This window comes from Copadichromis virginalis, linkage group LG20 (genome assembly GCF_057382275.1).
Source record: "Copadichromis virginalis isolate Kocher_CV1m ecotype Utaka linkage group LG20, C_Virginalis_male_GT1.1, whole genome shotgun sequence".
Classification (NCBI taxonomy): domain Eukaryota; kingdom Metazoa; phylum Chordata; class Actinopteri; order Cichliformes; family Cichlidae; genus Copadichromis; species Copadichromis virginalis.
In genome coordinates, this window is record NC_140637.1 from 6,650,732 (window position 1) to 6,673,230 (window position 22,499).

At 39.0% G+C, this 22,499-nt stretch overlaps 1 protein-coding gene across 2 annotated transcripts in view; it reads left to right on the forward strand.

The window, feature by feature from the left end:
* kazna (kazrin, periplakin interacting protein a) overlaps positions 1-22,499 on the forward strand; it is a 200,095-nt gene that overhangs the window by 146,798 nt on the left and 30,798 nt on the right. For both annotated transcript variants that reach the window (XM_085442894.1, XM_085442895.1), the window contains one exon: positions 22,002-22,193. In XM_085442894.1, the coding sequence (XP_085299020.1) occupies positions 22,002-22,193 (192 nt within the window). The remainder of the gene's footprint in view (positions 1-22,001; positions 22,194-22,499) is intronic.

A 22,499-nucleotide genomic window follows, 5' to 3' on the forward strand; every position in this document is an offset into this window, starting at 1 on the left:
CAAGATAATGTGGGCCAAACTCTAGGTTTAGACACAATAGGTCAATAAAAGTACTAAGTAGTCGTTAGAACTTCATGCAAAGTTTCAAGTTACAATTTTCCATTTGAATCTCTGTCCCCATTTTGTGTGCTTTGCCTGTGGTAAAAAAGAGTAAAAAGGTGAGGTGTGTGGAGAAAATTATAGGAAAGAAGCAATATTGTCTTGAGGTCACACATTATAAACACTTATGTTTCTTTGTTACAACCCCTGGGTTACAAATGTATCCAAACATTTGGGCATTTATGGGGAAATTACATAGTTTGTAGATTTTTTTAAAGTGAAACCCCTGCACCAAATGGATTTAAAGGGAACATTTAGTCACGTCCGCTCAATCACTGTAATGCACTATGAGGCAGGTCAAGAACTGTTGTTAAGAATCATTGATGGCGACTGCTGAGCTGATAGTCCCTCATACTTACGGTAACAACCATGCACTCCTCCACCTGACCCTACTGATTTGTACACATACCAGATGGGCTAAAATGTTTCGGCAGCTGAGTCCCCAGTTCCACTTCTTGTGGCCGGACAAATAGAAAAATGCAAGAAATAGTGCCAAAAAAGCCAGTGATACACAAAAGCATATGTGCAGCAGAAGACACACATTGATTAGCTTGATTTTGTTGTGGATAGTGCTGCAGTGCTGAAATTTTAAGCAGCAGAGAACAGCGCTGCAGCAGTTTTCTGCTGTACGTGAGATCATTTACCCTCTGCAGTGTTTTACAGTGGCTCAGACTGCCGTGACAACTTTATTTCTGAGACATCTCCCTCTATTACTTTTTGTATCACATTCTGCTTAGAACCGTCTTCTCTTTACTTGGTCTTCTTCACAGTTCACTACTACTTTTAACTCCATTAGTTCACACTTTGTGACTTATGGACTGATTTAATCCTGATTTATTTGAAGGTTGTTGAGAAAGACCACGGAGAGAAGGAAAAGGGAAAGTGAGAATTTATGAGGACATGAAGTCCATTAACACACGCACTGTGTGTTGTAACAAAGGCCAGTTTGGTGGACTTTGTCCGCACCATGTTGCTGACATTAGAGATCTATACTTATATACTGTGTACGCACACATGCTATATGTACACACATACATGATTTGAAGTTTTTTGCTTGCTTTTCTTTGAGTTATTGTGCCAACCTAATTCACTGCACATAGACAAAGAGACTGGTTGCTCTAATTATTTTTAATTTAAAGGACTGTGCTTCGAGGTAATCACCTCCAGGCATCCAGGACATGCAGAAAAGCTTCTTTCGCATTCATAATTTCACATAAAATACAGGGAAATCACTTTATCATCAGGCAGTGGAGCAATGTGTATCACAGATAGCTAATTTTCCCCATGTTCCTCAGTCCCTGAAGAGTGATTTGATGCTGTCTTAATGTAGTGTAAATAGCCAGTGAATGCCAAGTACATTCTTTTAATTAGGAAACCCAACAGAGCTGTTGATTAGCACTTTGTCTTCATAAGTGTCTGAGTTTGAGCTACAGTTGGATCTCTTACTAGTAACCTTATAGTCTTCTAGCATGTCCCAACAAATCTTAAGCAAGAACAGTATAATAAAAATGATGTATCCAACTTGCTTGCCTTTGTTTTATATGGTAAAACCCAATCTAATTGCCAGTTCATTTCACATTTCAAGAACAGCAGAGCAATAATTTCTTTGGTACTGCACTGAGGTCCCCCCCACCCCATGTATTTCTTTAAAATTATTGTAGAAATTTTTACAGCCAACATCTGTACACGATAAATGACTTTTCTCCAGAGCTGGAAGCTGAGTCATGTCTCATCCGTAGATTCATTACACACTGTGCAGAGGTACATGACTTCCTTTATAGCTACTTTAACTCCATCTTTCCTCTTCACTGGCATTAAAAGGTATTGGTTACCATCCTGTGGAATGGGATTACGGCTGTACAGGAAAAATAAGTTACAGCAAAAAATCAGTGGCTCGATTCCAATATAACTCAGGAGACTTCTTCCCACGCATTGCTGAACATCCTTGTGTGTTATCATGAAGTGAAATCACATTAGCACATGTTCACAGTACAAAGTCTTGTATTTGATGTGGCCTCACAAAAAATAGTTCCTCTATGTGCCCATGTTGTCAGTATTTATGCTTATTTAATTCAGTTGAGTTCATTTTACTTTGTGCTTTATATGTGGATAACATAGGCTTCTGCCATAGATGTTAATTGACCTTGAAATATTTCCAATAGAAGTCGGGGGGTGGCAAGGTGGTGCGGTATTTAGGAGCCCTGCTCCACACCAGGAAAGTCTGGGGTTCAGATTCAGTCAGTGGGTCCTTTCTGTGTGGAGTTTGGATAGTTTCCCCATAATTGTGAGGCTTCTCTCTGGGTTCTCCTGTCTTTCAGTCCAAAAGCATGTATAGCTTAGGTTAAATGGTGATTCTAAATCAGCCGTAGGTTTCAATGTGAGTGCGAATGGTTGTCTGTCCCTCTGCGTTAGCCCTGCTGTAGGCTGGAGATCTGTCCAGAGTGTACTCAGAGTGACAGCTGGGATAGGCTCCAGCCCTGAATTGAATAAACAGAAGAAAATAGACTGGTGCAATAGACATCTCAGACACTTTTGTGATATTTGCTCTTTGTAGTAAAATGTACACATGGGCTTTTACAAACACGTCTGTAAAGTAAGTCTTGTGATTTGCTATTGTTGAGTCCAGAACATACTTTATGGATGTCGTATAATAAAGAGCAATTCCATAGTTATTGTTCTATATTTGATCACATTTCACGCTGCATTGTTTTGCCATGTTTGATTTCTAATTTGAGCATAAAGTAGACTTTTAAATTATGGTTTAAGAAGGTTTTTGACAACACACCACCAGGAGGCCAGTAAGGTTTTTAAAATGCATATAAATAAATAATTCATGAGATTAACAGTGAGAAGAGAAATTTTAAATCCTTAAAATTTGACTTTGAATCACCTGATATAATATGAATTTTGTGCAAAGAGTGGCATACAGAAACTGCTGATTTATTCCTAATTACTATGTGGAATGAAGGGGAAATAACTTCAACATCCTCGTTGTTATTCTCTGATTAGTCTCTGTTCTACTGTTTTGTCTTTTTTATGACTAATTCCCTATGTGTGCTTTAATTGTAGGAAATACTTTTATAGTCATCGTCATCATTCTGCTCATTTGTAAAGGTCTTATCTTTTCCTTGCGGAAAGATGAATAAACCTTAATTAATGCATGGGCTTATCAACTTTCTTTAAAATCTAAGCTCCTTCTGTCTAACTACTAGGCCATCAGCATTTCTTCACTCACCGTCCTGCCTCAAATATCGTGTCACTGCAAGGGTGGTTGGACAAAAAGAAAAGATTACAAATGGCACGCATCTGTGTCTGCTTTAAGTCACAGTGACTTTGTACACATTCCTTGTCAACCAGAATATTAACAAGCATATAAAATCAATGCAGAAGGCTTTAAAAGACTGCCTTAACAATTCAGTGTAAACACATCCAGTTTATTACATTTTAAAGTGGATTTATGTTTTAATCCAGAAATGACGACAATATCCTGTGAACATCCCACAAATTTGGTCATAAATCCAAACATTATTGTGTTGCCTAAGCTTCTACTTTACTCTGCAGAGCACACTTAGTTTGCACTGTTCAAGTTGCTCGACAACCACAAGAAAGAAAACTCACGTGATATTTTTCTTGTGCAAAAGTTTCCCACAGCAGCAGTGGTTTTAATGGTGCTAAAGATCTTTTTTATGATCTAAGTGTTATTTTAAAAGCATTAGCTTACTCAAGCCTCGGGCGAGTCAACAGGCCTGGTTTTGTCCAGCTTGCTGGTATTGGATTGCACACAAATTAACACCCACCTGCCTGTAAGACTACACCTTGGCTTGGCTCTTTCCCTCATTGGTGCATCTCTGTGTTAGAATAATGTGGGAAAATCGTAGTCATGGCCCCTTTGAGCTCCTCCTTCATACCTAGTTAACTATTTGAGCCAAGTGGGAGGGGCCTAATGCACTGTATCATTGAATTCATGGGAGTAGCCTTGAACAGGTACACTTACAGGGGAAAGACAGAGGAATAACTCCTGGATTTATTTCCTGGTGTCAACTGAGCCTGACTTTAGGGGATGAAAATTAAAGAATGACAGGGTTTGAGTTTGGGAAGCTGAAGAAACAGTAATTTTAGGATTTGGTCTGTCCTGAAAGTCTCAGGACGCACGTCAGATCCTGGAGTCCTCTGGTGAACTCCCCTCGGGGGAGGGGATGAAATCAGACAGGGAGCAAGGAAAGTCTGGTGAGTGAATGGAACAAGTGCAGCAGCCAGAGTTAGACTGGAGTATGAAGTGCGTTTCAGTCATTCAAAGGTCTTACACTGAAAAGACAGTGTTTCTTTGTGTTTGTCCTGCTTGACGAAATTTGCCAGATCGCCGGAGATTTGTGGTGCTGTTTAACATGAAAGCACATCGTGCTGACATGTCGCCTGGTGCCATACGTAGTCAGTCACCTGTTTTAGTGTTAAGCCGTTGGGAGACTTTAACCTGAGATGACCTCAGAGTAGCTGCTATTGTTTGAGTTTGGGAACAGACATCCTTGTTTTACTTTTCCTAGCTGACTTGCATGGAATAAACTTGAAGAGATTTTATTCAACCTGAAATCAAAAGTCTAAAAATATGACAGTGATTCACACTATTATATTAGTGTGGATGTCTCAGAACAGGGTGTGACTGAGGCTTTGCTACTTGCGGATAACTAGATAACAGTCTTGGAAGTTTGGGGAGCTTCACATAACCTTCTTTTCCATGTAAACAAGGCAGTGTGTTGTGTTTCTAATGTAAACGCTGCGGTCTCAGATTCTTAGTTGCCACTTTACTCTGAATACACGTCTTTCATTAACACAGGAAATTTTCGCCGCATCAGCGAGGACGGTTTCTGACTATTTTAACTGAAGAGTATTGAATTACCTTACATCTGAAAAATGCTGCAACTGTGGGAAGAACTATAGATGTTTCCCCCCTCTTGTTTTGCTTCCAAATACCTGCATTGCATCTCCATACTGGTAGCTGAGCGGCTTTTCAACCTTGGACTAAAGATATTCCAAGCACAGAGGTAAAAGTTCACATAACAGAACAGATTAGCAAAGCTTGTTTTCGTTCTTGTATATTTTTCAAGCGTGTCATGTAAATCTTCTTAACCTCAAGGTGCGGTTGTGACACAAGAGGTGCATTTACGCTAAAAGAAACACCTAGAGGATATGGAAGGCCGTCTTTGCCCAACCCTTACTATCCCAGGTGTGGTTATGTATTTGCAATTGTGCACAGTTACTCAGCTTTCCGTCTCAAATTTCTCCAGCGTGCCCTGTGATTACCACGTAGGTAATTTGCGGCCGGTTTTTGTAAACTGGAATTGGACAGCATTAGTCATGCAGACGTTTCTACTTATAACCATAGCAGCAGATTTTGTGTGGTCGTAGCTGTTGATAATTTTTATAGCAGCACAATCTTCTGGTTTTGATCTTCTCGCCACATCAAACCTGTGTTCTTTACCTCTGCCAGCACTCGACCATCCACACCCCCAATCATTGCAGATTACACTGCTCATTTTTGTCTCACAGTTGTCAGCCAGAGAGAAAACATGTGCTTCAGAGGAGTGACATGATTGGTCTTAACCCCGTAGATGGGTACTCTCTATAAAGCTAGCTGTAAAACAGGACAGGCTGTTGCTGTCTGACTAACCTGACACTCAGTAAGGATCAGGTGAGCTCTGTTTGTGTGCTGATGCCTGTATGTGCCTCCAAAGGCTTGCACACGTCCATTTATGCGTTTATGTCAATCAGTGCATTATGCCTGGGAGCCTGCATGTATTTTCAGTCAGCTCATTTTGACAGCGTAATTGTAGCTGATTTCTGTCCTAGTTATTTCAGCGCCTGTGCTGCAGGTGAGTGCAGCAAGCGGCTCTCGCATGTACCAGCCAGTTTCTTCCCGTTGTGGCAGACAGATGACAATTTGGAACAAGATACAGATAATCAGCTGCCTGTTGGAATCAAGTCAGGGATAATGGTAAAGAAAGTATAATAATCATGCGCCTTGGTAAGTCTGATTTGCCACTATCTTAGCGCGAGAGGTAATTTTGTTTTTCAATGAGGCGGTCTGATTGGGGCTTTTATTATCTTGCATTTATTTCTCTGTTTGAACACCTTGGTGCCTAATCACATTTACTCCACAGCATTAAATAAAAACTGAGATTAATTTGGCCGCTTGTTTTGTCACTGTCACAAATCAAATTGGTCCCTCTGTTGGGTGCTGTTTTCAGACACTGTCCATTCCTCCACAGCTCATCAAATATACATGGCTGGATGACAGAACTTGCTCTCAGTAAGTCACTGAAAAGGTGCCACACATTTGCAGTGACAGTCTTTTCAATCTCGTGGCTTTGTTTGCAGAAGCTGTCAGCTGAGTCGCTAGTCAGTTTGAAAACTGAATAAATGTAACTCCATAACCATTAGCTACATATTTCCCTCCCAGTATCTAATCAACTGGGATTGTTTTGGTGGCTCCATATCCTAATTTGGCTACCAAATCATCATTGTCATCTTGGCGTGACATTTCTAGATGGCTGTTTTTATTTTTGTCACTTTGTTTGTTTATTGGTGTGTGTGTGTGTCTGTGTGTGTGTGTGTTCTGTTGAAATTATAGATTGCTGGTTTTCATCACAATGGCAACCTGATGCAGGTACTCTGACTTTGTGTGTGTATGCGTGTGTGTGCTTGTAGACTCAACAGTTTGATGAAATATCCATGGTGACACAGTGTCTGGCCTCTCACATGGCCCAGACTATTAATAAGAATAGTGTGAGCCTTTGGGACCAAAGGTCATTTTTAACAATATGCGCACAAACACACATGCATGCACTTCACACCTGCTTTGTCGTAATAACAGCCAGACACCTCTTAGCTACCTGTCTCAGTTCATTTGTCCACCTAATCATTAGGAGGAATCATTTTCTTCTGAATGCTTACCTAAAAAACCCCAACAATATATCTCCAAAAAATGTATTCCTCCTGTGTCATTAGAATCTGATATGTTATCATCTAACTAGCTATCCCACTCATGCACAAAATTAATTCTTAATTTGTTTGCTGTGTGTTTAGCAGCAACACCCAGGAGAAAATAAAGTTCAATAGCACAGTGTTCATTCACAATGTGCAATAATATAATTGAACCAAAAGGAAGATAGTTGTAATAGATGTTAGAACACAAGTTAATTGTTGATAGAGACTTTTTCATATCATGACATTATGAATGGCATGTTTTTACATCTTATACTACCAGCACAGCTCATCAAGCATAAACATGACAGTTATTATTGCCTGGCCCGGTGCAACTAATTAACATGCCCATCGTGTCTGGTGTAAGCTGTCCAAGAATAAAACCACAAACAGTAGTGTATATCTAGCACAGCCACCTTAGCAAAGCACCAATTCATTATACGCCACCTTAGATAGCAGTGTACACCTAATTAGTTATCCCCATGAATAAGCAAATAGTGCACATTTCTGCAATTACAGTAACTTAGACTTGGCTCTGGTTGGACTCAGCAGCATTTATTTACTACCCGATTGCCTACTAATACAAAATGCTGGAGGACGATAAATAGTCTAATAAGGAATTTGTGGCAGGAGGATAGTTGCTAGCTTGCACTTTGTCATTTCTGCACGTTTGTGAAAGGATATACATTTTTGCACATTTGCAATCTTGGACTCCTCCAGTCGCTCCATCAGTTCAGGCTCTTACCAAGTAATCTAATCGTCTGTCCCTGTTGACCTAAGCCATCTTTCTTTCACGTGTCATGGAAATTCTGCTCTTAATTTGAAAAATTAAAAAAGAAAAATCAAAGAGCTCTCACATATATCTGTCCATCTGCGGTTTCTGAAGGATGATAATCTCACTGTTTGGGTTTTTAACTTAGATGACTGCAGCCTTTGAAACAAACCCATGGATTACTATCACTTTAGTACGAATACAGACTGTGAAAATAAGAGGGCTGCTTATGTAACTGTGTTAAAGGGCACCAAAATAAAGACCGTTTTAAATCTCCCCTGCCAAAGCCCCTCAAAGAAAACTGAGAGAATATGCATCTTTTTTCTTTTAGACACAGTTACATTGTAGTAGCTTCATATGCCAAAGTGACTGTATTTGCATTTTGCGGCTTTCTTAAAACTGTGGCCGGTACCATCCACAGTGACGATTTTAAACCGGCGGACGCAGATTGTGGTGGAATGCGGCTGAGATTACTGCCTATCTTTCTCTCTGATCATTTTTTTCCTAACCCCTCACTCTCACACAAGTTCGGCCCCCATTACTCCAAGGACTTGAAGCATGAAATGGGCTTGCCAGCATGTGGATGTCAGATTCTTGGATGTTGAAGCAGAGACTACTTGATCGACACTGTTGGAATGAAAGGCAGGAAGCCACGCAGTGAACGACATTGTCATTTATATGCATTTGAGTTGAATTAACAATGACAACCTGGAATTCCTGGAATTCGAACGGGTCGTAGTTTGTTTAGTGAAAGCAATCGATTGTGCACAGTGAACCCTCATAGGGGGTGAAACATTCTCATTTAACACTCACTCATTAAAAAATCAGATATTTTCATACTTTGCGAGGCTAAAGATCGCGGGGAGTGGAGGCTTAAGCTTCCATGCTGGTGTGGTTGTCAATAAATAGCAACCCCTATTCCCTTATGTCTTATCCTGAATACCAATCTTTCTCCATCATTGTCTCAGTTAATATATAATATTAGAGTTTGAATTCTATGATGGAGTGCCCCAAGGCAAGGTGTGATTTTTTATTTTTTTTCCCTTTCATTTTCATCAGCCGTGACCCTGTCATCTCCTCAGGCAACGCAGGGAGATTGTTCAGCTCATGAGAATTGACTAGCTAATCCAGAGCAAAGCACTGCCAGACAGAGCAGACACTGCAGGCCGCCTTCATTCGTCAGACTTAGGCATTACAACCGTCATGAGCCACTGATGAATTTGCTATCAATGGTCCATAAAACTGAGTGTGTGTGTCTGTGTGTACATGTGAGACAGAGACCCACAGAGTCTTTTATTAATGACTCTAGCATCTCATTTGAGATGAAAGGCATATAAATGCGGGCAGTCTGCCCTGAGTGATGTGTGTGGGACCAGATGGGAAATGTGCACGTGTTTTCACTTGCTTGAGAAGCTGCGTGTGAAAGTGACGTACGTCACCTTTGCTGCCCTTCTGGCAGATGTTTAACACCTCATTTGTACCTGGCGATCATACTGTATTTAACACTGAAATATTAAATAAATCATGGGTGACAGCTGAAACCACATTAAAGGGAAGATTTAGTCCCCTTTCTACAGTTTATGTGTATCAGCTGATACAATTTTCCTATATATTATATACAGAGTTTCCACGATCAACAGCTGGGTTCTTTTCTTTTTGTACGTCATAAAAAAATCATTTAGCATATTCATGATCATGTAATTTCCCTGACTTTATTAATGCAAATGTTTCCTCTGTGTGGATGCATAAACTGCGGACTGATTTAGGTTAGGCTTAGTTGGTGTTTACTACAGCTGGGTCCATAAGTATTCGCAAAATGACAGATATTTAAGTTTACCTCTGTACACCACCACAGCTGATTTTATATCAGACAATCAAGATGTGATTGAAGTTCAGACTTTGAGCTTTAATTCAAGGGGTTCAACAGACGTATTGTTAAACCCCTTGAAATAGGAATTACAGACATATTTAAACACAGGCCCAATTTTCAGAGGCTCAAAAGTAATTGGGTAATTGACTGCCAAGCACTTTCATGGCCAAGTGAAGCCTTTTCCCTCATTATTCCTTGACAGTTGGAACAGATAAAACAAAAATCTGAAAATCATTTCAGATGTTTCAAATGAACAATCTGGTATGTTCTTAAAAAAAGGGAATGCACTGGCCAGCTCAGCAACACCAAAGAAAAAGAAAGCACAGAAAACAACTAAGGTGGGTCATCACCTGGACAAGAACCCTTCACTCATCTAACCAAGTCAGTGACTCTTGAGAAGTAGGTGTCTCATTATCAGTCTACAATCACAAGACACCTTCGTGAAACTAACTACACAGGGTTTTCAAAAAGGTCCAAACCACTTGATACACTCAAGAACTCCAGATTAAACTTTGCCAGAAAAAAACATCTGAAAGAGCCCGCACAGTTCTCGAGGGAAAAACAAATTGTTTGGACAGATGAAACTAAAATGAACTTGTACCACTATGGCAGGATAAGAAAAGTATGGAGAAGAAAAGGAACAGCTCATGGTCTGAATTTTGTGGCGGTATATAGAGGAAGTATTACAAAAATAGGTGCCTTCAAATAGAAATGGATATTTGTGATGAACGAATCTCAAAAAATATATAGCATAATATAAAACAAACTGGCATACATATATATATATGAACTATAAGGCTCTACTTTTCCCAGAGGACTCAGATTGTCATAGGAATGAAAGGTAAGATAATGGCTGCTTTTAAAGAGCAAACATGAATTATTATCCCACCATGCATTCGCTAATGTGTAGGGATAAGCACATATGAGTTTTTCCCGGTAAGTCTTTTTGCTGAGCTTAGATGAAACAAATGGCAATAAAGCATCCTTAGCACCACTGATTGCACAGGTGTTTCAGTATCTCTCATTTCTGATTTTCTGGCTGCAGAGCGCAGCCATTGATATGAGACTTAAGTGCTTTTTCCTGGAATAAAATCATTATGAGGAAATGAAACTCTGCTTGAGAAGGTGCATTAGCCTTAAGGGTATTGTGCATGTAGTTTCCCATGGAGTAACACTGCTGATCCTTATAGATTTTATAGGAGCCTAAGTGTTGCCCTGTCACAAAGACTTTAAAGGGAACACGAACATCAAGTCTGTGGGGCTTAATTTGTCAAAAGGGTTCAAAAATATATTATTTATATAGAAAACATTAGGTAGTTGTTAACTTATTAAACATCTGAGTGGTTTTATTTCTTGCTATGATTAAGCACTTAGAAATATGTGTGACATTTGGCAAAAGTGTTGGCAGGACTGAAAAGTGTTCAAAGAGCTCCACTGCTGCCCACAGAGCATCCATTTTGGCTTGTAATGGTGCTCACAATGCACATAGTTGTGTGCGTCAGTTAGATACAAAAGAATGAGTTTTATAACCTGCAGAAAAAAGCCCCCTTAATTGCATTATCGTAAATGTATTTGTTTTTAAATCTATTCAAAAGAAGGTTTAAGCTTTTAACCCAGCAAAGCATCTCTGAATGGATTTTAGAGAGCGTTTGTTTGAATGCAATTATTCAAGCATAGGCTATAGCTTAGCTGCCAAGCGCGAACAAATAAGAGGATGTGGGCTGTTGCCTTCCGTCACATTCTTGACCCCAGCTGCTCTTTCATTCCTTTTCTTATTTAACACATTCCTTATTTGGGTTGTTCCCTTAGTCCTGTGATAAAGTATGCTATGCTTCCAAACTACACATATACCTTTTCATCTAGGCTTACTGGCACTTTACAGCATTTTCCTGTCATACAGTATGGCATGTTCAAAGGGTTTAAAAGGATACGATTATGTTGCACTATGACTGGACTTGGGAAATGAGACATATTGGAGAAATCAAAGTGGCATAATAATAATGTGCTCAGTTACATAGTTAATATCAAATAAACATTCGATCTAGAATTTCCATTCTAAGTGTTCCTGGTCCAATATTTATACATGGTTCTCTGCACACAATAAGTTGGAGCCATTATGTTCTATGTGTGCTGGAGTAAAGCTGCCTGTCACAGTAACGACACCATCTTCTGTGCTGTACCGTGGGTCTGTATGTCCTCAGTCTGCAAGCTGGCTGAATGAGAATTCTATGGGAACAATTGGCCCATTAATTGATTTTGTCTCCAGTATCAGGCAAAAAAAACCGAACCCCACCTTGTCTTTTTCTCCCATTCACTCTAAAGAGGGAAAACCAATCTAAAAATTACCCCCCTCTAGACACTTACTGTCATTCCCTATCAATTTTCAACCTCCATTGCTGTTTCAGCCAGGTCCAATCTCAGCTGCCTCGTGGCCACAGGACTCTCTGACAGATTGCTGGACCCTTTTTTCAACTTTATTTTGTGAGGCTTGCAGTTTTGGCACAAGTGAGAGAAATGGGAACTGCAGCATGGAAGAAGAACACAGGAAAGAAGAGTAAGCCGATGATACAAAGAAAGGAGACAGAGAAAGATGGAGATGGCCTTGTATTGACATATAATCATCAACAGTAATCCCCTGGGAAACACGGTGTGTTCCTGTGGAAGGAGATCTACTTAGTGCAGTGGCTAAATAGTTCTTGTAGGCCCAGAAAAATAATAGAGTTCAAAACTAATTCAATTTTCAGAGGGTCTCTGTTCTACTCCAATTTTCTTTTTCTTTTTTTCACCATTCATGAAGAAAGGATGATGGATTTTGTATCCCCAGAGAAGTTTTGGTGTTTTATGATTGTTTTCCACCATACCAAACCTGTCACACCTAGGCTGCCGCATTATTTAGGAAGACGGCTTGAGACATTTTGCTTAAATCACATAAATAGGAAATGACACTGATCAAATTCATAATTCAGTGGGACCAGCTGAACGTCAGCTGATGCATTGCTGCTTTTATGCAAATGCACACACTTTAGCAGTCATTTCCATCAGCGGCTGGGGATGGAGATTTTATTTACTGTTTCAATGAATCACAATAACTAGAGGCGAGTACGTTCAGGGAGTCTGAACACAACGACTGCAGAGATGGAGGGAGGTCAATAAATGCACATATTCCTTCACCATTCGAGTGAGAGACAAAGATCAGTCGTCATTAGCCCCGGTCTAATCCCTATGGCTCTTCACAGTTGCATAAAGCTTAAGTCAGAGATACACTTTAAACTGTTACTATTTAAAGAATTTCTGTTTACAATTTTGACTATTTCTAGGTAGAGAAAAAACATGAAGAAAAAAAATCCCAAGTTAATGCTTTTACTAGGAAAATTGAGAATGTGCCAGTGAAAAAGGATTTTGGTCTTAAAATCCAGCTTTGTACATTTGTCTTCTTTAAAGAATTCAGTAAATGCTGCGTTGCAAAAACCATTAAACTAAACGGTTCTCGGCACTTTATAGTTTCCTGCAATGTATCCTTCTGAGACTTGAGCGCATGTTTAGCTGCATGTTTTTAAGTCTCCAGCTATTTAGGATTAGTTGGACCTGATAAGTGTGAAAACTAAGCATCATTGTTTAACAGAAACTAATTTTTAAAATAAAGTCACCAGTGTTTAAGAAGGCAACAAATTGCTTTATTGACCAGAATGAATGTATGAAGTGCAGATAAGTCTAAATGTTGTATCCCTATATAAGGATGAAGGGTCTCAGGAGGTTAAAGCTTTTCTTTTTTGTGAGTTTAAGCTGACTAACAACTGGCAGATAAACCTGTGCAAAAGCAGATTGCATCAGTGTGTTAATCCAGTGAGTTCTATAAATGTATAATTCAGTTTTATTGCACCTAGGGATATGTTTGTATAGATCATATCAGAAAAGTAAGGAGATGCCCCATGGGGTGAGAAACATGAGCATTTAGACAAACACAAGCTATAAACAGCTCAGCTGTAGGCCCAATACAATTGCAAGTCCAGAGACTGAAACATTCAAAATATCAGGGAGGGTAAACAACCCCAGTACAGGGCAAGAAGAACATTTAAGAGCTGTCATAACTGATATTTACTTACATGTTCCTCTTGGTTATTCTGCTGTAATGTTCAAAATTGTATTTTTAATTTTGATTTAGCATGATTTAGAATGATGTAAAATGTGGTAACTCTCCCAGGGATGCTACTTTAGTTCTATTATCATAGGATTTATTTACTATGAAGTTAAAGTTCAGCTGAACAGACTCATATGATTACATGAAAACCTAATAATTTACAGTATTACTTACTCTGTTATTAGACTGATGAAGCCCATAGTTTTCAGATCTTTTTATTTTCATTGTCTTAGTGTAAACAGCAGTGAGTTTGAGTGCTTCATTTGAGTGTCTGTTGAACTATAAAAGGCTATGCAGAGATTTTCTGGTCTGTTTCAAAGGCCATAAACAGCTTTTCTTTTCAGACCGCTTGTCCATAGTCTTGCTCTCCACAGCTTTACTGCTGGTTTGACCAATGACCTATTTCAGTTGTTCCGTCTGTCACTTGAGTCTCAAATGGATTATGTTTGCAAACCATGATTGGGTGCAAACTAGACATTCCATGTTCCTAGCTTTTGACTGCCAAATGCCAAGAGGCCTCAAAGCTTGCAGGGTTTGTGCCCCACTTAAGAACTCAAACCAGAGATAAATGGTTCCTGTTCATGACCCTTAGTGTTTGTAGACCACTCTGAATAAAAAATGTAAGTTTGATCTGTGGGTGAACAGCTTGGCAGCTTTAAAGGAGAAGAGGAAAAAAACACACCTTCAGCCACTGAAGGAAACCGTTTTCAGCAAAAAGCTCTGAAACACCAGACGCTAAACATAGTGGAGTACAGCTATAGAAGCAGATGTGTCCTCCAGGATATTCTGGTTGGAACAAAGGAAGAAAAAAAGAGGGAAAACAGAGGAGTAAATGTTGCAGTACAGTTATCAGCTTGCCAGAAACGTAAATCAGTCAGTCCAGCTGAATGATAATGTTGAGTAAATAACTGTTGGTCAGGTTTGCAAATTCCTCTCAAGGAGTAGATAAATGTTCATATCTTGTTACAACCTGCAAGTGGTCACTGGTGTTTGCCTGTGTGTGTGCATGCGTGCTTTTGTGTGTTTGTGTGTGTGTTTAGCTCTAAATTGAAATGGCAGTGAAGTAACAACCATGCTAACATGTAGTTTGGAAGAAGCAACCTTTATAATGCTGGTTAAACAGCACTTACGTAGTAACGGTGGCTGTTTGGTGAAGTGAGTAATTATGTATTACGTTTACTGTTTCAAAATTAGTTTCTTTCTCTATGTGTCTGAACTGAGGGTGCCATATAATTTATGATCTGACAAGCCGCAAATTCCCCTTGTTCAGTGTTGGTGCAATCAACACTGGTTTGCGTGATCTTTTTATCACCACTTGTCTTCTATGCCCTATTTGACTCAGCATTTAGCTTACAGTTACAGTTTTACAGTTTTATTCACAAAGAAGTAATCAGTCACCCAGATGTAGGGTCACAAAGTCAAGCGACAGAAAACAGATGGAAATAATGTAAAAGGAAAAATAAAATGTGTCATACATCTGGTATGTTAGGCTTAGATGTTAACTGTAATTGGGGGAAAAAGAAAATAAAGAGAAAAAAATTTGATTGCATTTTACATTTTATGCATCTGCAAATATGAGAGGGTCTTTAAGGGTCAAAGAGATGTAGATTATGTCATTAGAGGGGGTATGTGGGCTCTGCACTGCCACTGTAGTACTCTCCAATTTGTTGTAGTATAATAGTAGTATAATAACAACAACTACGACCCCTAGCTGTATGTGTGCAAATTAGCAAGAGAGTAAAATCCCAGTCTTAGAGGTAACCGACGGCCACCACTGATATATATATACATCATCTCATCCCATCTAGTTCTGAGGTTATGATTGGAATGGATATAAGGAGTGTGTAATTCTGCCTGTTAATGAACAATGTGATCACCAGGCGGCCGTGCAGATGATCCTTCATTGAAAATGTGTAAATTACACCTCTAGTCTTGTCTGCATGTGTGTGGTACTTTAAAAAGAAATAAATAACATAATAAACACAATAAACACATTAACAGTGTAACATATATCCAGCTATATTTCTGCCAGCATAATACTTAAATGTATTGCACATCACAGGTAAGAGTATTGAAATATGACATGAAATAATAACTAAATCATAGCTTGGAAATCAGTATTTAAGATAAACGTAACCCAAAAGTAACAAGGCCACACTAGCTCCAATATGTAGTTCTACATCTCTATCCATACATAGCAACAACAGCGATATTGCCTCAACTGCACAAGGAAAGAAATATCAACATTTACAAGTAATAAACTGGACTTTAACCATCACACAATGCCATCATAAAAATAGCAAACACAGATAAGCAGTCAAGTTGGAGAAAGTTACTATGTGACAAACGCGACATAAAGAGTGACGTAAACTAGCGCCTGCTTATTGGTTGCCTGCACACACGATAAGCCACATGATCTGAAGTACAGTACTGGTCAAAAGTTTAAGAGTACCCAAATTCTTCCTGTTTTTTAATTGAAAATCAAGATATTCAATGTCTCATTGTACTATGAAATGCAAGCATAGAAGAAATAACCAAAGTTTAAAAGAACTTATGGAATTCAATTAGAAACCAAATATTCTTCAGAAAGTTTTTCTCCACTCTGTTGCTGAAGTTCCCATAAATGTGCTTTCTGTCTTCCGTCCAGTTCATCCCAAACCAGCTCGATGAAGTTTAAGTTCGCAGACTGTGCTGGCCAATTCATGTTTCATGGCCAAGGGACAAACTGTTGTCTCTCAGAAACTTGTTTTGTGATTCTTTGTGGCTTTGAGTCTACCGGATCTCTTCCTATCAGAGTTTTTTAGTGCCTTTGGATGCTGAAGAAGACTATACTTACTGACACTTTGCCTTTCTTTGTGATTTCTCTGTAGGAAAGACCTAACCTTTAAAGGGTTATGATGTTCTGTATCTCTTTCATTGTTACCTACCTTTTTCCTCGCTATATTTATAGTAGCACACAACTATCTGCAGTACATCACTGTTTAAATAAAGCTTACAAGGGCATGGTACCACAGTGTGTTTCAACTATACTTTTATGCAGACAGAAGAAATTGTAAGTACTCAAGAAAAGTTGGGACACCTACCAGAAATTGGTAGCACCACCTTTCAAGACTTGATCAACCTGCGTTGCTGCAGAACAGCTTAAGTTGTTAATGCATTTCTTGTTCCCTGAAAACTGCCTCTTTGAATAATTCTGAAATGTACTTTTTTTTTTAAAGATTTGTGTAACCTTACCTTTTTTTTAACCTCTGGCAATCCCCCACTTACCTTTGTACCATTTCAAGCTATTCATTGGACTCGAACTGAAATTCAATAAGAACTGGAAGAACTGGGGTGTTCTAAAAATTTCCTCTGGTAATATACATAAAAAACCCACACAGCAAACTCTGATTACAGTTCTTCATCAGCCTTCCCTTTCCACTCCTGTTGCACATCAACTGCCAGCAGGGCAGCGTTCTGATTAGATACTCAACAGCCAATTTAGTCGATCTCAGGAGGCTGTCCTTCGTCACAGTGATGGGAACAGTCACGCCAATCCAAACTCAAATAAACAACTCTGTGTTGCCAAACTGTTTTTGTGCTTACACTCCTACATACTGACAGAATCATTGTTTTTAGTTTGTATGTCTTTGTTCCTGCTTGAGAAGAGAAGTAATTAAGGCCAGAAGGTTTTTGTTGACAGTTGTGTGGCAGTGCAGCTTTGTGCGCGATATCTTCATGTGACTGTGAATGCTGCTAAGTGGGATGATGTAATTGACATGATTTGAAAACCCCAGACCCGTAATCATGTTGTTTCTGATTCAGGGTCACTACACTCCACAATGCTGTGGACTTGCTGAGGGTCACATTTTTTAAATAAGCTTTATAAGAAAAAAGTAGCTATTTCTTTTCTATTAAACAATCTATAAATCATATTAAATGCTTTTTAAAACACTTCATTTGCCCACTGAAATCACTTCAAGAAATTAAGTATGCAGTATTTTCAAATGTATTTGTACAATATAAAAAAGTTACTAAAGTTTTATTAAAAAGTATTTATTAAAATACCCCAATTATTTAAATTTACACATACATAAACACTGTAAATTGTGGGCATCACATTTTCCCTGAGATAGAAGTTGGCACCTCTTCCAGGCAGGACCTAGAACTGTATGGGGTCCTGAAGTGGTGAGCAGAAAAGATACGACTTATCAGGAAGCTCCCACTCTGTCATTGTAATGCGGCGCTACCCTGATCCCTTTTGCTAACCTAGAGGCTATGTGGACACTGAAAAATAGGTGATAGTCTTCGCCCCACCACATCCTGCCCCCCACACTCAAACCCTGTCATATCTGGAGTGCTCCACTCCACACTGAGCTTGCCTCCAGAGTGCAGGGTTAGACAATAACATATCTGTTACGCTCTTTATGTTAAGCGCCCTTTTGGTGGTAACCATTGTTGTATTTTTTTAATGTGATGATGATTTATTAATTCACCAAATTCAAATTAGCAGTAGAATGTAGACTCAAAGTCTTTCTCATTTATACCTGTGTAAACCACTCAACACTACCTACTTCTTGCTAAGTATAGTATATACAACAAATTATATTTTAACTAACATAAAAAAATGTAGCTGTAAACTCAAAGTACTGCAGGATTGCACGTGCTTATAGTTTGTTTTTTATAATGGACACACAGAAAATAATTCCAGTCATGGATTTCAGTAAGGCAAGCAAAAGGTATTCATATGTATAGGTGAATATTTTACATAATACATTAAAAACACATTGCTTAAAAATAGAAATTAAAACCTAACGGTGTAAATTTAGAGCATGACAACTCTAAGTGTAAGATAGGGAATTGTGAATGCTCGAATACAGTGCACACGTCTATACATGTTTTTAACCTCATAAAGTCAGAGTGACAGCTATATTGTTCTATATTTGTGTAAGCTCCATGTTGCGCTGGGAAGAAAAGAAATAAGTTTTATGTCGAGAAATATTTTTTTCAGTCTTTGCTTCTCAGTAAATCATTGTAATCTCTTAGAAAACTAGTGATTTGTTTACTGAACACAAAAACAGTGTATGCACAACTTGCCTATATGCCTATATGAACTGTAGCCCCAGCCTTCTATGTCCATAAGAGGGCTATCTCTGAGTTGAATGGTCATGAGGTGCTCCAACATGGACCCTTCTTGCTGCCAGAGTAGCACAGACATTTCTAAACTAGGAGTATATCCGGACTTCCTTGGCTAGGATTTAGTCCCAGTATGTCTCCAATTGAACGTGCTGGGGAAATCCTGGGTCGACGTGATCATCAGATGCCACCATCAATGACTACTGCACTGCAGCTGCAGGCTGCACTCAAATCTGTTGTTGAGCAATTGAGCAACAGCAGATCTGGATACTTGTTCAGTCCATACACAGATGGGTGACTGCTTGCATCATGTCCAGAAGAGGCTATACCTCATATTAAACATCTTGTTTATGCCTACATTACAATGTTGTTCCATAACATCTGTTTAAAACACATTTTTTTTCTATTTTGAGTAGTATACATAAATTTCCCATTTATAAAAACATATTTATTTACAGTCAAAAAATACATATAAACTATATTAATCCTCAGATGCCATCTATAATGTATAACTATGATTGAATTAGATATTAGAATGTTGATCTGTATTTATGGGTTGGTTATTGGAGACTGAACACACAATTTCAATATACTTGCCCATTATATAGAACTCCTTGTGTTGCTGCCTTTGCACAATCAATACATGCAAACTTAATGAATAAGAAATTAAACTGAGTCTGTGGCTATTATAGGATTTTTAAAAACTCATGAACTGTATCTTGCGCTCGGCTGTTTCCAGAACGGGACAGTTCTCGGATTGCCAATAAGGGTGTTGCTGCTTGAGTTGCTCCGTAAAATGTGGTTCTATTATCAGGTCCATTAAGTATACCTCTGTGTAATGACACTCCACTGGCCAACATTTCTCTCTCGACCCTTCTCCTAATAACCCCTTTTACATTTCATTTTCGTTATTTAGCGGGCAGCACTTATCCTCAGCCACTTTACATTTTGCCAGTGATCAAATTAATGGAGTCAAAAGGCCTGGGAAGCAGGTACATGTCATATGGGCAAAGCAGTGGGACTAATTGTAGTTTCAGGGGAGGCAAGATGGGACCTAAAGTGATCCATGCTGCGCGAAAATGTATCGGAGCAAGGCTCACATATCCTCTCTTATGGTTTGTTGTCATAGTTTATTGTAGTCTTGAAGGTCTCTAGTGTCCTTATGTAAGAAATCAGTCATAGGTATGGGTGCAGAAGGGGATGATGCAGTTTAACACCAGCAACCTTGAAAAGGATAAGCGGAAGCGAATGGATGGATGGAGTGCATTAATCACAAAAAAGTAAATGAAAATAAATAATTGATGTGAACCCCTGATGTTTCTGATGTTTCATAATATCATATATGTCAGGAATCACTATGGCAGCATTTAAACGCAGTATGGTTTTATTTGGAGGCATTGCATTGTGTTTGTAATAATGTTACTGTCCGTGGATGTGACACATATAACAAAATTTGTTGTCTCTCAAGCAATCACTTCTGTAATTTCAAACATAGGTACATATATATAGTATATATAATATACCACCTAATTTAATTGATCCGGTCCAAACAGGGTTTGAAGTTGAATGAAAGAAAGTCGCACTGCACACATGCTCAATTAATTTAAGTACATAAAGTATAAAACAGTCTACTTAAGAGATGAAAATACCATGAGAATTTAAAATGCTTTAAAACAATATAAAATGCTATGACAAACAGGCCTAAATGCCTTAAAAAAAGACAGTTTAAAAGCGCATTGTGCAGAGTGCTGTTACTGTGCATCTAGTGACTTAGAGCTATTGTCTGTAACAAGATTACAGAAGCACGTTCTTTAGATAACAGACAGTTGCCTCGCTTCCACATGGAAACTTCTGATTAGGTTCTGATTAAGGGACTTGCAATCATCTTCTCCACGTTCAAATTTTACATGACCAGAAATCCTAACCTTGACTGAATGCAGTTCTTTTTTCTCTTTTTTTTGTAATGCTGTTTAAATTTAGAAAAGCATCACTTATTACATCTTTGAAATTCTTGGTTCAAATGTGCAACAATGACCAGGAAATACAGAGGACATTTGTCATCCTTAGTTGTCCCATTCATCTCAGATTTTATTTTTTCAGTGTGAGTTGGAGCTGGAGTCTCAGAGTATGAAGTGTGATTTATGCATGGCACTTGGTACTGGAACTGCACGAGATGGGGTAAAGCAGTTCCCCTCACCCCCACCCTCCCCCTTTGCCCCGAGGATGCATGAAATTAAGCAGAATGACTCTACTCATCCGACTATAAATGACGGACACCTAGACACCCGCGTTCAGTGTGCCAAGAATCACAATTTTGGATTTTATTTTTTCGTTTTAATGTGAAAAATTGAAGTGTGACATTTGTCTGTTGTGGCTTGTTTTAAAAGGGAGCGAAATCCTCTCACTGCTGCTGGTGCTTTGAAAGCACTTTAAAAATTTTTACCCCGAGTCAAATTGCGAGGGAAAAAAACAACAAAAAAACAAAAAACAATAGTCTGTGCTGTTGTTTTTCATTTTGTCGTTTTTCGTCTTTGTCACAACGACAGGGAGGAGTACTTTAAAGCACCATTCAATGAATATTAAATGAGTACTCCTCCCGCCTTTACTCGTCAATCCTGTCAACACAGAGAAGGTTCAACAGACGACTTCAAAGACAAATTTCATTACACAATCAGTGCCTTGTCTCTACTCATCTGATGGACCGCACCTATCTCTGTGATGCTTATTACTGTCAGTAATTTGGCTCTGCAATTATCTCAATAACAAATAAAACTGCAGCCTCCCGTGGTGATGTTAAATCAGTTTAGCATTTCACACACAACAATTTCTGCAGTCATGTAGCTGTTCAAAGCCGATGCACCAGTATGAGACCCAATTCCAGCAAGCATGTGACCCTTCTCTCTCTGCTGAAGTAACACTTTTATTTTGGCTTAAATGCATATTCACTGTTAAAACTGTGCAGCGATTCACAATTGCACTAATTTGGGCAACGTTGTGGTAAAGCTCTCTTCCTTTTCTGCAAATTGCAGTTCTGCTGCGTGAAGAGGTGGCCCAGCTCCAGGAAGAGGTGCACCTGCTGCGGCAGATGAAGGACATGTTGAATAAGGACCTGGAGGAGACCCAGGGAGGTTGCTCGGCTGACGTGCTCTCTGCCACTGAACTCCGTGTGCAGCTGGCGCAGAAGGAACAGGAGCTGGATCGAGCCAAGGAGGCTCTGCAAGGTAAGGACTGTCAGGAAACAAGAAACTGTGTGTGCTGTTTGAAACACAGACTTTTTTTTATTTAAGAAGAAATGTGGAAAGTTCTTGTTATTAATTCGATTTCTTTACAACATTTTCTGATCGGTAGTAGCAACCAGTTTTAATAATACAGGTAGGTAACATTTAGCCCAGGAGTTTGCTCACTGTGTGAAGACAAGCACCTCCTGACCGTTTCATCTAGTGACAAGCTTTTGCCTACAAGAACAATTAAATTATATTTCTACGAACAAAAGAAGGGTGAAAGAAAACAAAATACTAAATGGAAAG